General features: G+C 41.8%; 1 protein-coding gene across 3 annotated transcripts in view; it reads left to right on the top strand.

Annotated features, from left to right (window-relative positions):
- pik3ap1 (phosphoinositide-3-kinase adaptor protein 1) overlaps positions 1-12,878 on the top strand; it is a 102,087-nt gene that overhangs the window by 45,570 nt on the left and 43,639 nt on the right. For all 3 annotated transcript variants that reach the window (XM_072582947.1, XM_072582948.1, XM_072582946.1), the window contains exons 4-6: positions 1,252-1,396; positions 6,094-6,236; positions 11,909-12,041. In XM_072582947.1, coding sequence (XP_072439048.1) covers positions 1,252-1,396; positions 6,094-6,236; positions 11,909-12,041 — 421 coding nt within the window. The remainder of the gene's footprint in view (positions 1-1,251; positions 1,397-6,093; positions 6,237-11,908; positions 12,042-12,878) is intronic.

Here is a 12,878-nt window from a genome sequence, read left to right as displayed (position 1 = left end):
CACAGATGGAAACCTGAGGCTTGGAGTCGAACCTGGGTCCCTGGCTCTGAGGTAGCAGTGGTAGATGGGGTCTAACCCACGACATTCCAACCGGAACTCTATCAACAAACACATCGAGTTAGACCCCATCTACCACCCCCTGAGAAAAGGAACAGGAAGTGACTTCACCACAGGAAATGACATCACCAACCCAAAGAAACCCAAACATGTAAATAGAAAGCAGGAATTTTCAGCATTGCTTTGCCTGAAGCCCACTGAAGATGTTACCTCGTAAGGTAATGAAACGTTTGGAAATGAACCTCCAAACTCAGCTAGCAAACCTACATCCAAAAGAGAAATAGCTGTATGAAATTGAGTGAAGTGTGTGTAAGTCAGATAGGAAAGTGGGGAAGATAGAGCATTGTGTAAGATACTGGTTCTGAAAGAGTTAATGTTGAAATTGTACTTGCTCCATCGAATTTGATGATGCCATGCAATCTTTGGCCAGGGATGAGAGATTTGACATGAGTCATTATAGGGAGCAGACATACTCTGTACAGCTCCCCAGAATGCTAGCAATTACCCTGAAGTCTTGTGGAATAATGATAGTGTCCATACCTGTGAGCCAAAAGGCCTGGGTTCAAGTCCCACCTACTCCAGTAGTCTCTAATAACATTCCTGAAGGAGGTTGATTTATAACAAAGAGCTGAGTCATTACCTGGACTGATAGTGTTGTTGTACTTAGTGCTGTCATGCAATAAGTCATGCTAGTAACCAAGACAAGTGCCTCTTCTGTTCAGGCTCACCATGGTTGTATCCTCTACCACTGATCATCAGACAGGCCTTAGACTCGGTACTGAAAAGGATGATTGGAGATAGCAATCTACCTCCAATAACCCTTACCCTGTGCCATATACCATCAGTGGTGGCAGCTACCATGAGATACCAGTAATCAGGACAAATACCACAGAGGTAGGCACACAGGAAGAATGAGAGAGAAAGAAGGAAAGATGGAAATAGGTTTCTCTCTTTCTATAGTCTATTTTCTTATTCCAAGAGAACAAATTATTGGAGCTGGCAATATTATTTTAGACTTCCAGAATCCACAGCATTTTACTTTTATTATTTTCATTATTGTAATTGTATAGCTTTTTAAAAATATAATTCATGTGGCTGGATAGAATGTTGCACATAGCTCCATTGCTGTTGGAAGGTTCACTAGTGTTGCTACAATATGCTAAATGTTCGATATCCTTCTGCGTTTAATTTCAGACCCCGCAGCAGATTTTTGTTATTCTGAAGGTCAAACTGGACACCAAAGTCAAATGTGAAATTGACTTTACGTTCGGTGTGAAGGCTGCTGTTCGTGTTCCAGCCATGTTTGTCAATGAGTACACGTTATCTGCTCAAGCGCCAGGTAGGAGTCAGCTCTGTGAGCAGGAAACTTGTCTTGAGTGGGCAGAGATTACATTCACACTCTGCCCTGCTGTCACCCTCGTTCACTTCTCCTGTTGTCCAATTCCTGACTGGAAACTTGTAAAAACTGTCTCAAAAAAAAATGTACATCCCAAATAACTGCATCATTAAACTCTTTCGATAAAATGCCTCAGCCTTTATGTAGATAAAATCACAGAAGGAGGCCATTCAGCCTATCATGCCTGTACAAGCTTGAGAGCAGTTTTCGTTTCAAGTGTCTTGTTTTTTGTTGGTGTTCTGGCATCTTTACTTGAACATGTCCAGAATGTCAATTATATAAACGGAATCAGCAGATTGAGACTCAGCAGTTTTAATTTCTAAATAGTATGAGTATATAGGGGAGAGTTTCCACTTTAGGACAGGAACAACCCTTTGTTGAGAGATGCCACTCAGGGATGACTCTGCCCATTTCCCTGATCAGAAATCCTAACCTGTCAAATGTGCAGTTTTCGAATACCCCAGAGATTTCATATATTGTCCACCAATTAATCAATGCCCTCCTGAGTGGCAGGAGTTACATCCATCAATTGCTTTCTCATGATTCATCTGGGAAGACAGTTGAAACGTTTTTGATGTACATGAGCAAGATGTGGGTTTGCAATCGCATCCTAGCATTGCATTACATTGGATTCAATAAATAATTCATCATAGCAGTAGGTTTGCTGTTAGAAAGATAACGCAACTTATCTCTTTGCAAATACTGTTCAGTGAAGAGAAACTGTAATCTGTTACCTGGTGAAGACTACATGTGACTCCAATCTGACCCACTGTCCTCTGGACTCAGCAAGTCTGGGAGCATTTGGCTGACAAGGTTGTTTTTGAGTGGAACAAAAGGGGAACAGAATCATAAAGGGAAATTTGCCACATCCTTACCTGACCAGAGGGCTGTTCTTTCATTGGACAGAGGTAGCAAGTAGTTGTTTAACCTGAGGTGAGGGGAGAGGTTGAGAAGGAGAATCCTTCATTGTCATTTTAGCCAGTGCAGGAATGGAACCCACGCTGTTGGCATTGCTCTGCACTGCAAGCCAGCCAGCCATCCATCCAACTGAGCTAACCAACCCCCACACCCAGGCTGTGAATTGAACTCACAGCTTTCTGCCATGCCCAGCTTTCATTTCAGATTTTTGGTATCTGCAGTTTTTGTTTATTGCTCTTTGCTCAGAATCACAGCAGATTTAGGTCAGGATTCTCCTCTGTGGTCTTGTCCAAAATCAAATGTGGGTCTTCTGGAGCTGGGCAGAAAATATGGACGGTGAGGCCTAACCCAGCCTTACCCACCTGGCCCTTGTTTCTTTCTCCAGGATTGATGCCAGGAAGGTGACCAGTTTCTCCTCCCATGCCTACAGCACCTAGATGGCAATGAGTCCATGTTCACAGTGGATTTATTTTTTAAATTTCATTCACTCATAGGATATGGACATTGCTGGCTTGCTACATTTTATTGCCCATCCTTAGTTGTCCTTGAGAAGGTGATGTTGATCTGCCTTCTTAAACTGCTGTCTAAACTACTCTTGGAGAGGGAGTTCCCTTCTGCCTGTCAGACTAGGTTAGTCACAGAGTGGATGAAGACAGGTGCTGGGAAATACCAGTAAATAGTTTTTAGGTTCCCCTCCAGCAAAAGAACTTTCTCTCCCTTCATTTCATATCCAACATTTACCTCTTCTCAGCTAAGGCCCCTTGATGGATCATAAACCAATCTTGGGCTTTCTGCTTCCCATTCTACAATCAATGTCTGATGATTTTGTTGAATGAAGTTCCATGAGAAACTTGGCCTGTTTACGAGACCCTGGTTAAACTCTATAGACAAGAGTTCCACAGTCTACTGTCCTCAAAGGGAAAGTGAGGACTGCAGATGCTGGAGATCAGAGCTGAAAATGTGTTGCTGGAAAAGCGCAGCAGGTCAGGCAGCATCCAAGGAGCAGGAGAATCGACGTTTCAGGCAGTCGATTCTCCTGTTCCTTGGATGCTGCCTGACCTGCTGCGCTTTTCCAGCAACACGTTTTCAGCTCTGTCCTCAAAGGGAAGTGACAGACATTGTTCACCTGCAATTCCCTCTCCCAAACTTACAATGTTTGTTTCTTTACTCAGCAGTCTGTCACTTGTCATTGTTTACCTGTTACAGATATTTGGATTATGCACTTGTAGCTGCCACATTCATAATGCATATTTTAAAATCATTCATAGGAGGTGGGACGTCACTGGCTGGGCTTGCTACATTTTACTGCCCATCCTTAATTGCCCTTTAGCTGAGTGGCTCACGAGGTCAGTTCAAAGGATAATTAAGAATCAGTCACATTGTTGTAGGTCTGGAGTCATACGCAGCCCAGACCAAGTAAGGACGGCAGATTTCCTTCCCTAAAGGACATCAGTAACTGGATAGGACGTTACAACAATTGACAATTATTTTATACTCACCAACACTGAGATCAACTTTCACTTCCAAACATTTTAATTTAACTTAAAATTTCACCAGTTGCCATGGTGGAAACATTCTCTTAGTTGGAGTGTCATTTTATTCCCTTCGGGAGATGTTTATTTGTTGGTTTATTTTTGATAATTTAAGACCCAATTTCTACCAATCACTATCACTGGTTAGGCAGCATTTATTACCCATCTCTAATTGCCCAGAGAGCAGTTATGAGTCAGTCACATTGCTGTGGGTCTGGAGTCACATGTCAGCCCAGACCAGGTAAGGATGGCAGGTTCCTTCCCTAAAGGACATTTGTGAACCAGGTGGGTTTTTCTGAACAATCGACAATGGATTCCTAATCATCATTAGACTTTTAATTGCACATTTTTCCAGTGTGATGTGTGAGGTAGCATTTTTGTGTGTAACTCCTTTGGAAGGATTGATAATCACATCAGAAGAAGGAATGAATCAAAAACACCAATGAGGAATGAGTAACTGACATTACGTCAAGTAAACAAATGTCTCAATTTTTTTCAAACTTTTCATTCACTCATCAGCATGTGCCACGGATCCATTTCCAAAACATCTCTCATGCACTAGCCCAGCCATTTGCAACCTGCTCTTTATCAAGCTGGGATTTACGTAGACAAACTGAGAAGGAATGGGACTGTCAACCAGCTCTGAACTACAGCTCATTCCTTATGGCAAGTGTTTCAGTTAGAAAGAGAGATCGTACAGACTGGGTTGATTTCCTCAGAGCAGAGGAAATTAAGGGGGGGGGGGACGTTTTTAAGGTGTATTAATTATGAGGGTAGATCGGAAGAAACACTTCACCTGGATGGAGGGATCGGTGATAAGAGGAGGGGAGGTAGATTAAGGTAAGGGGCAGAAGGTTTAGAGGGAATGTGTGGAAAAACCCAGAGGGTGGTGGGAATCTGGAACTCACTGTCTGAAGGATGGTCGAGGCCGAAACCCTCATAACATTTAAGGTCATAACATTTAAGAGGTATTTAGATGTGTACTTGGATACCAAGGCTACAGGCCAAATTTTGGAAAGTGGGATTAGAATAGCTCGATGGTTGTTTTTGACTGACGTAGACTCGATAAGCCCTTTTTCTTTGCCGTCGATCTCTATGACTCTATAACATCGTCAGGCAGCAACTTCCCTGTGTTATTGTTTACATTGGACTTTGCAACCACTGGCTCCATTCGCCAATTTCTCTGCCAACTCACTGTTGGACTTACACCAGTCCAGTCTCTGCCCGCAGCCATGGGGGGGGGGGGGTGCAGCTCTACAATTACCATCTTCATGATAATTCCACCTCCTCCGAACATTCTTCCCGTGCCTCCCTGTATACTGACACTAACCACCCTCCCCAAATTCCTGCTCGTATCTGACCAATCCCTTTATAAAATCCCCTGTTTTTGATGCAAACAAACCTACTTGGCAAATGTAAGAGGCTCTGCTGTTAATCAAGTACATTCAAGTTCAGAGGACTGCATCCAAAATTAGCAAACACTCAAATCTCAGAATGGTAATGAAAGATCTATCGAATATGTGATCACCCGAGTTAGGGACAGGAAAAGGACATTTCGCTCCTTGAGCCTCTTCTGCTTTTTTGCCGTTAACATCATGGCTGATCTGATCTGAGTTGAAAACGTGTTGCTGGAAAAGCGCAGCAGGCCAGGCAGCATCCGAGGAGCAGGAGAATCGACGTTTCGGGCATCAGCCCTTCTTCAGGAGTGAGGGAAGTGTGTCCAGCAGGCTAAGATAAAAAGGTAGGGAGGAGGGACTTGGGGGAGGGGCGTTGGGAATGCGATAGGCGGAAGGAGGTCAAGGTGAGGGTGATAGGCCGGAGTGGGGGTGGGGGCGGAGAGGTCAGGAAGAAGATTGCAGGTTAGGAAGGCGATGCTGAGTTCAAGGGATTTGACTGAGACAAGGTGGGGGGGAGGGGAAATGGGGAAACTGGAGAAATCGGAGTTCATCCCTTGTGGTTGGAGGGTTCCTAGGCAGAAGATGAGGCGCTCTTCCTCCAACCGTTGTGTTGCTATGGTCTGGCGATGGAGGAGTCCAAGGACCTGCATGTCCTTGGTGGAGTGGGAGATCTGAGTGTTAATGCAGGTAGAGATGACATTGTGTTATCAGATTTAATAATACAGATATTAGGGATGGTGTGACGTTATCTTCGATGATGGAATATCTAACACCTTTGCCTTGTATTTCACAGACATGCCTTCAGGATTGATTACACTCACTATATACTCAGGGGATTTGAAAGTAAGCTCAGCAACTCTAGTTTATTACACTGACATGGAAGAAATTGAAAACCTTCTGAGGAATGCTGTCAATCCTGTGGAATTTATGTGCCAGGTAAGTCGTTTGCAGCACCTGTAAACTGGTTACACTGAGTTCCAAAATCAACCCCATCCCAGGAAGAGAGGGTGCAGTGAAGACTTACTGTAAAATACAGGGTTTAAGTTGAATGACTAGCAAAGGAGGTGTCAATTTTCATGAGCAGAGGAAGTTGAGGGGTGATTTAGGACAGGTTCAAATGCTGAGCAGGTTGATGAAGTAGATAAGAGGGGCACTGGCGCTGCATGGTAATGTCCCTACCTCTCGACCAGGAGGCCTGCGTTCAAGTCCCGTCTGCTTCAGAGGTGTATAGTAACATCTCTGAACAGGTTGAATTGGAAAATATCCAGGATATGTAAAGTGAAATTATTCCTGATCGGCAGAAGAATCAAAAAAATATATAGTTAAAGGACTAAAAGCTGGGATGTGAATTATTTTTACGTGGCGAAATGCACTGCTTGAAAGATTGTTAGAAGCAAATTGAACACTGACTTGGAAAGGAAATCAGATAAATAATTAATTATTTGCAGGAAACAGGGAAAGAGCAGGAGAACAGGGCTAATTAGAAAGCCCTGTCAAATAGTTTTATATTATATATCAGTCTATAGTCCAAAGATTAACTCATTTATGAGGAATTGAAATAGGTACTGTCATTAGAGTATTATAAAAGTAAAAGTGAAATGCAGTGAGATTTGTTTAGATGGAGTCTGTTGTTTAACTGGCTGTGATTGGATAGAACATGTTGTTAGACAGGACAATGACTACAATTGGTTGAATTTATATTTTGGCATCTACAATTTTGTATCTAGAATGGAGGAAGGTAGTAACTAAGTAATTGTACTTTGACCCAATGACATTGGCTTTCTGATATGTAAATATATCTGCTTTCCTTGATTTTAGGTTCAAATCTATTGTTTCGAGTTTAGAGTTTCAGAACAAATTCTCAAGACCTGGTGGCTGTAAGGGTCTAAAATGTGAAAAAAAATTTCCTGTTGGCAATCTCAGCTTTGCCATAAATTTAATGAGAGTGGGGAACTTGATGAGGGGAATGGAAGAAATATAACATTGATTCAGACGGGTCACGTGAGGTTGTGACATTGTCAAAGAAACTTTCCAGTTAACCTGAGCTGCAACTTCACCCAAGTGTTAAATGAGACAATGCAGAGAGAGCTTTTCTCTGTATCTAACCCTGTGCTGTACTTGTCCTAGGCAACAATGTAGAGATGGCTTTTCTCTGTATCTAACCCTGTGCTGTACCTTCCTAGGTGACAATGTAGAGGGAGCTTTTCTCTGTATCTAACCCTGTGCTGTAGCTGTCCTAGGTGACAATGTAGAGATGGCTTTTCTCTGTATCTAACCCTGTGCTGCATCTGTCCTAGATGACAATGTAGAGGGAGTTTTTCTCTGTTTCTAACTCTGTGCTGTACCTTCCTCGGTGACAATGTAGAGGGAGCTTTTCTCTGTATTTAAACTCACTCTGTACCTGTCCTGGGAAGGTTTAATGGGGACAGTTTAATTTCAGTTTAAAGAGTAGAGGGAACTTCATTCTAAAGCTAACCTGGTGCTGTCCCTGTCCTGGGAATGTTTGATGACCAACAGTATAGATGGAGCTTTACATCTAAAGTGTAAGAAGAGCTTTACTTTGGAGCTAATCTTGTGCTATCCCTGTACTGGGAGTGTTAGCTGGGGACAGAGAGCTTTACTTTGTATCTAACCCTGTGGCTGAGTTAGATCTGGGAGCAGACAAAAGCACTGGATGTCAGAAATTAACCTTGAATATAAAATTCACAAGAAAGGCAAAAGAATAAATTTGCAGTTGGGTTTCTATGGTTCTAATGATGAAGCTCTGTGTAGGAGTCTGTGGTTACAGGAGCATGCTATTGAAGTTAGAATAAAGGAAGATAAGAAATGGAAATGGGAGAGCAGCCTTCGAGAGGGAGAAGTACCAGGCAAGGAAGCAGATGGAGGAAGTATCTAATCTGAGCGATTACTGAGACAGCCAAGGAGATTAACCCTTAGAGTTATATATATATGAACCACTGTTGGTGTCTTTGGTATTGTGTTAAAATCTAATTAGGAGGAGTGATCTGAATTTCCTTATCCCACTCCTCCAAAAGGGTCACAATCAAGTTTGCATTAAAGTTTTAAAAGGGTGGTATTATTACCAATTATACAGATTATATAATATGTATAACATTAACTCTGCTTTCTCTCCACTGATGCTGCCAGTCCTGGCAGAGTTTCTCCAGTGATTTCTGGGTTTTTTTTTTGCAGATTTCCAGCATCTGCAGCTTTTTGTTCTATTTAAAAGGTTCTGAAGCCACAGTATACTCTGAGAGATGGTTCCCCTACCAAGGGGCACAGTGTCAGGGTTTGGCACCAGAAGGGAAGAAATAAACAGCTCAGAGGATTGTGAATCTTTGGAATTGTCTATCCCAGAGTGTTGAGAAGATACCATTATTGAATATTTTTAAGGCTGGAGTATTCCAATTTTTGGATTTTCGGGGAATCAAGGTACATAGGGAGTGGGTGGGAAAGTGGACTGGATGTTCAAAGTCAGCTATGATTTTACAGAATGACACAGCAGGCTGAATAGTTTTTTCCTGCTTATATTACTTGTATTTTCAGGCTTTCAGAATTTCTTGCTCCATTAATTTCAATTTGACAGTGGATGTCCCTCCATCCTTGGGCACCGCGGAGACTCAGTGGTTAACACTGCTGCCTCACAGCACTCGGGACCTGGGTGTGGTTCCACTCCCAGACAACTGTATGTGTGGAGTTTGCATATTCTCCCCGTGTCTGTGTGGGGATGCTCCGGTTTCCTCCCACAGTCCAAAGATGTGCAGGTTAGGTAGATTGGCCATCCTAAACGGTCATAGTGTCCAGGGATGTGCAGGCTATGTGGATCAGCCATGGGAAATGCAGGGTTACAGGGGATAGGGTAGGGGGTTGGGTCTGGGTGAGATGCTCTTAAGAGGTTGTTGTGGACTTAATGGGCCAAATGGCCTGCTTCTACACTGTAGGGATTCTATGATCCTCTCTGTATTGTTTCTGATCTTTTAGAACAAGGATGGGCACCTGGTCAGAACTTCCTCAATGCTTCAGTGTGGGCAAGTGTGAAGTCATTCACTTTGGACCTCAGACATGTAGAGAAGAAAGTGTTTCTAAATAGTGAGGAGGAGGAATAGTGAGAGAGTTAGGGATTCAAGTGCGAGTATTGGTAAACAATAATTGAAAAGTTTAGTGGAATGTTAGCCGAGAACAAAAATGGCATGAGGTGGAAGTTTTGGTCTGAGAGTATGCATCTCTGGTCAGACAGCATCTGGATTACTGCAGTCAGTTCTGGGCATCATACCATAGGAAGGATATAGTGACCTTGGAAAGAGACAGCACACATTCACCAGAATGGTACTACCCTAAAATAGCTAAATTACAGGGCGAGATAAATGAGGCTTGCAGCAGATTGTAAAATGCAGGACTATGTGTTGAAGAAAGTAGTAAAGCTTGGGACGGGTGTCACAAAGGTGCAATATGAAAAGGTTGCTGACTTGGATCTTCAACCATCACACACTGAGGGACAAGAAACTGTAGAACCCTTTGGGCTGCTTGAACATACACTATGAAGATCATGAATGCTGAGACATTTCAGAGTGGAACATGCTGCAGGGAGAAAAAGCTTATTTCTATCACACTTCCTGTAATTTTCAATTTAAAATGGTTTGCCCTTCGGCTGTGTGTCTGACATGGAATGTATGTCGTAAATATTAAGGTTATTACAGTTGTATTGAATAACAAAAGTGAGAAACACATTGTATAAAATCAAGTTAGATTTAGTTGTTAATTCTATCAAATGCAAATGATTTGTCAAGTATTTATTATGTAAGCTTTATGAATAAAATACATAAAGCTTGCATAATAAATACTTGACAAATCATTTGCACTTGATAGAATTAACAACATAAATCTAACTTGGTTAGATTTGAATGTATGAATAAAATACATTTTTGGGAGTAGAGAAGATTAAGGGATGATCCAATTGCATTCCTAATGATAATGAAATGATTTCATAGGGGAGGTAGAGAGAGCCTTTGTTGGGGGAGTCCAAAACCATGAGACTTAATCTACGATGTGAAGTTCAACTGTTCAGATTAATGTCAGGAAGCACTGTGTGATGCAAAGGGAGTGAGAATCTGGAACTCCCTCACCCAGAAGCTATTGAGACTAAATCAATAGAAAATTTCAAAACTGAGATGAATGGATTTTTTGTTATAAAATGTGTTAAGTGATGAAGAGCAGAGACGGGGAGATGGAGTTAAGATGCACGTCAGCCATGATCTAACTGAACAGGTCTGGGGGCTGAATGGCCTCCTCCTTCTTTTATTCCTCAATACCATTTGACCATTTCACCAGGTTTAATTCTTTTCTTAATGACTTCTAATGTTCTATTCTATGTTAATTTTTTTCGCTGTGGTGCGGATGTATTGCAGATGGTGGTAACTCTGGGTATTACTTATTACGACCAGTCCCTGGGCAACATTCTCCTATCTAGTGTGATCCCAGAAGTGATTCCTCAAATCAGCGGTTCCCATTGTTTAGGAATGACAGGCTGCCCTTGGTTATTCAACCAAATCCCCTCAGTTGGTCGCAGCAAGTTTAATTTTGAAATGATTCCTTGGGTTTTGACAATTCTTGTGGTTGCCATTGTTGATATAAATGTCCAGATTTCAGAACCGAAATGTCATCAGTTGCTTTGATAGGATTTGAACTAATTTCTCTCCACAACATTTGACTCTGGTGTGTTCACCTAGTAATGTTACCACCATGTTCCTTCTAATTGTTTTTCCACAGAGTTAGTTTCCAGTCGGTGTGCGCAGAACCTCCTACTTGAGGAAACATTGGTTACCACTACCCCAAAATCTCCTTCCTGATAACGGAACACATTTTTAAGCTGTTTCAGTTTGAAATCTGAACAGTTTTTGTGCAGACAATTGTGATGCTTATTTGACAGAATTGTTTAATGAAGATGAGGGAACAGGATATTAAATTAGTTTACTCAAATGGAGACAAAGCCTAGCTCAAATGTGAAGGGATGAATGTCTAGTCCCATATTTACTACAAGGAAAATTCAACCCATGGATATTAAATATTTAAATTTAGTTCTACATTCTGATCTACACCAGCATTACACCATTCAACATGCCAGTTTGGATGTCAGGTGTTATATTCCTTAAATCCAAAACATTTAAGCGGGTGATGTTATCGCTGGAGTATTAATCCTGCAACCCTGGTAATGCTCTGGAAACCTGGATTCAAATCCTGTCATGACAGATGGTAGAATTTGAATTCAATAAAAATATGGAATTAAGAGTTGAACGATGACCATAAAACTGTTGTTGATTGATGTAAACACCCATCTGGTTCACAAACTTCCTTCAGGGAAGGAAACTGCCATCATTACCTGGTCTGGCCTACGCATGACTCCAGATCCACAGTAATGTGATGGACTCTTTCACTATCCTGTGAAATGAGGATTCCAACAGCAATTAGGGATGAGCAACAAATGCTGAAATCCTCCTCTCCCCCCCCCCCCCCCCATAAAAGAACTAAGAAAAAAAACCAACTGTAAGTGATTAACACTTATCACTGATGCACCTCTGAAGTATAAATCCCTTTGTGTTTCCTGTCCACAGGCTTTCCATATTGTACCGTATAACAGAGAAACACTGGACAAACTACTGACAGAGTCACTGAGGAGAAACATGCCATCTAATGGACTGCATATATTTGGAATTAACCAGTTAGAAGAGGATGATCTATCAACGAGTGAGTATTTGAAGTTACTTCCAGACTCCTGAGGGGATAGAATATTAAACACACCCATGGCTCGTGATCAGTTCGAGTCTGGAAGCTGGATTCTGATGACTCTGTCCATGTTAGAATGGAATTGAGTGGGCTTTAAAGACAGTGGCTGGACCCAATTCTAGGATTCCTGTCCTCCTCCCAGATTTCTACCACCGATTATTGTTAGTAACACAGGACGAGGGTTTGCGTAGTTAAACCCACACACAGAAGTCCTGGCCTGGCTGGCTCCATTGCGTTTTAGACCCACCCCTCAACAGTTTTATGGAATCAAATCTGTTTTGGTAAAGTGACATACTGACGGCATCTCAAGCACCGTGAGCCATAGGGGACCTCTGTTCTGGAGTCGAGAACATTGTGGAAGCTGGAAATGAATTTGCTGTCTTCACAATATTGTAGTGTAATGGTGTGTGCCAAGTTAAAAATATTCTTAATACTGTGATTTTTGATTTATTTAGAAGAGGTAAGTTATCATTAAATTGACCAACATTTTGAACTTGTATGAGTTTTCAGATGCATTACAGTACATTATCCAATAAATAAAGTTCCCTTCCGTAATGAACAGGGGTACCAATTGCATTTTGTACTTTGATCTTTTCGTTGATTGACAGGTCAGCTATCCTTTAAACCTTTGAAGCATTGCAACAGATGGACATCTGCTCCATTACTTCAAAGCTTCTACTGTATTCAGGCCTGGAACCTGTGTTATGAGCAATACAGTTTAATTATCAATAATTCACTGAGCATCAGATCCACAAATGGATTCATTTGAATAGAGACTGTTGGTAGAACTGTTAAAAG

Source organism: Chiloscyllium punctatum, chromosome 13 (assembly GCF_047496795.1).
Source record: "Chiloscyllium punctatum isolate Juve2018m chromosome 13, sChiPun1.3, whole genome shotgun sequence".
In the NCBI taxonomy this organism is placed as follows: Eukaryota; Metazoa; Chordata; class Chondrichthyes; order Orectolobiformes; family Hemiscylliidae; genus Chiloscyllium; species Chiloscyllium punctatum.
Note: the sequence above shows the minus strand (reverse complement) of the source record. Positions and strands in the feature narration are given on the sequence as shown.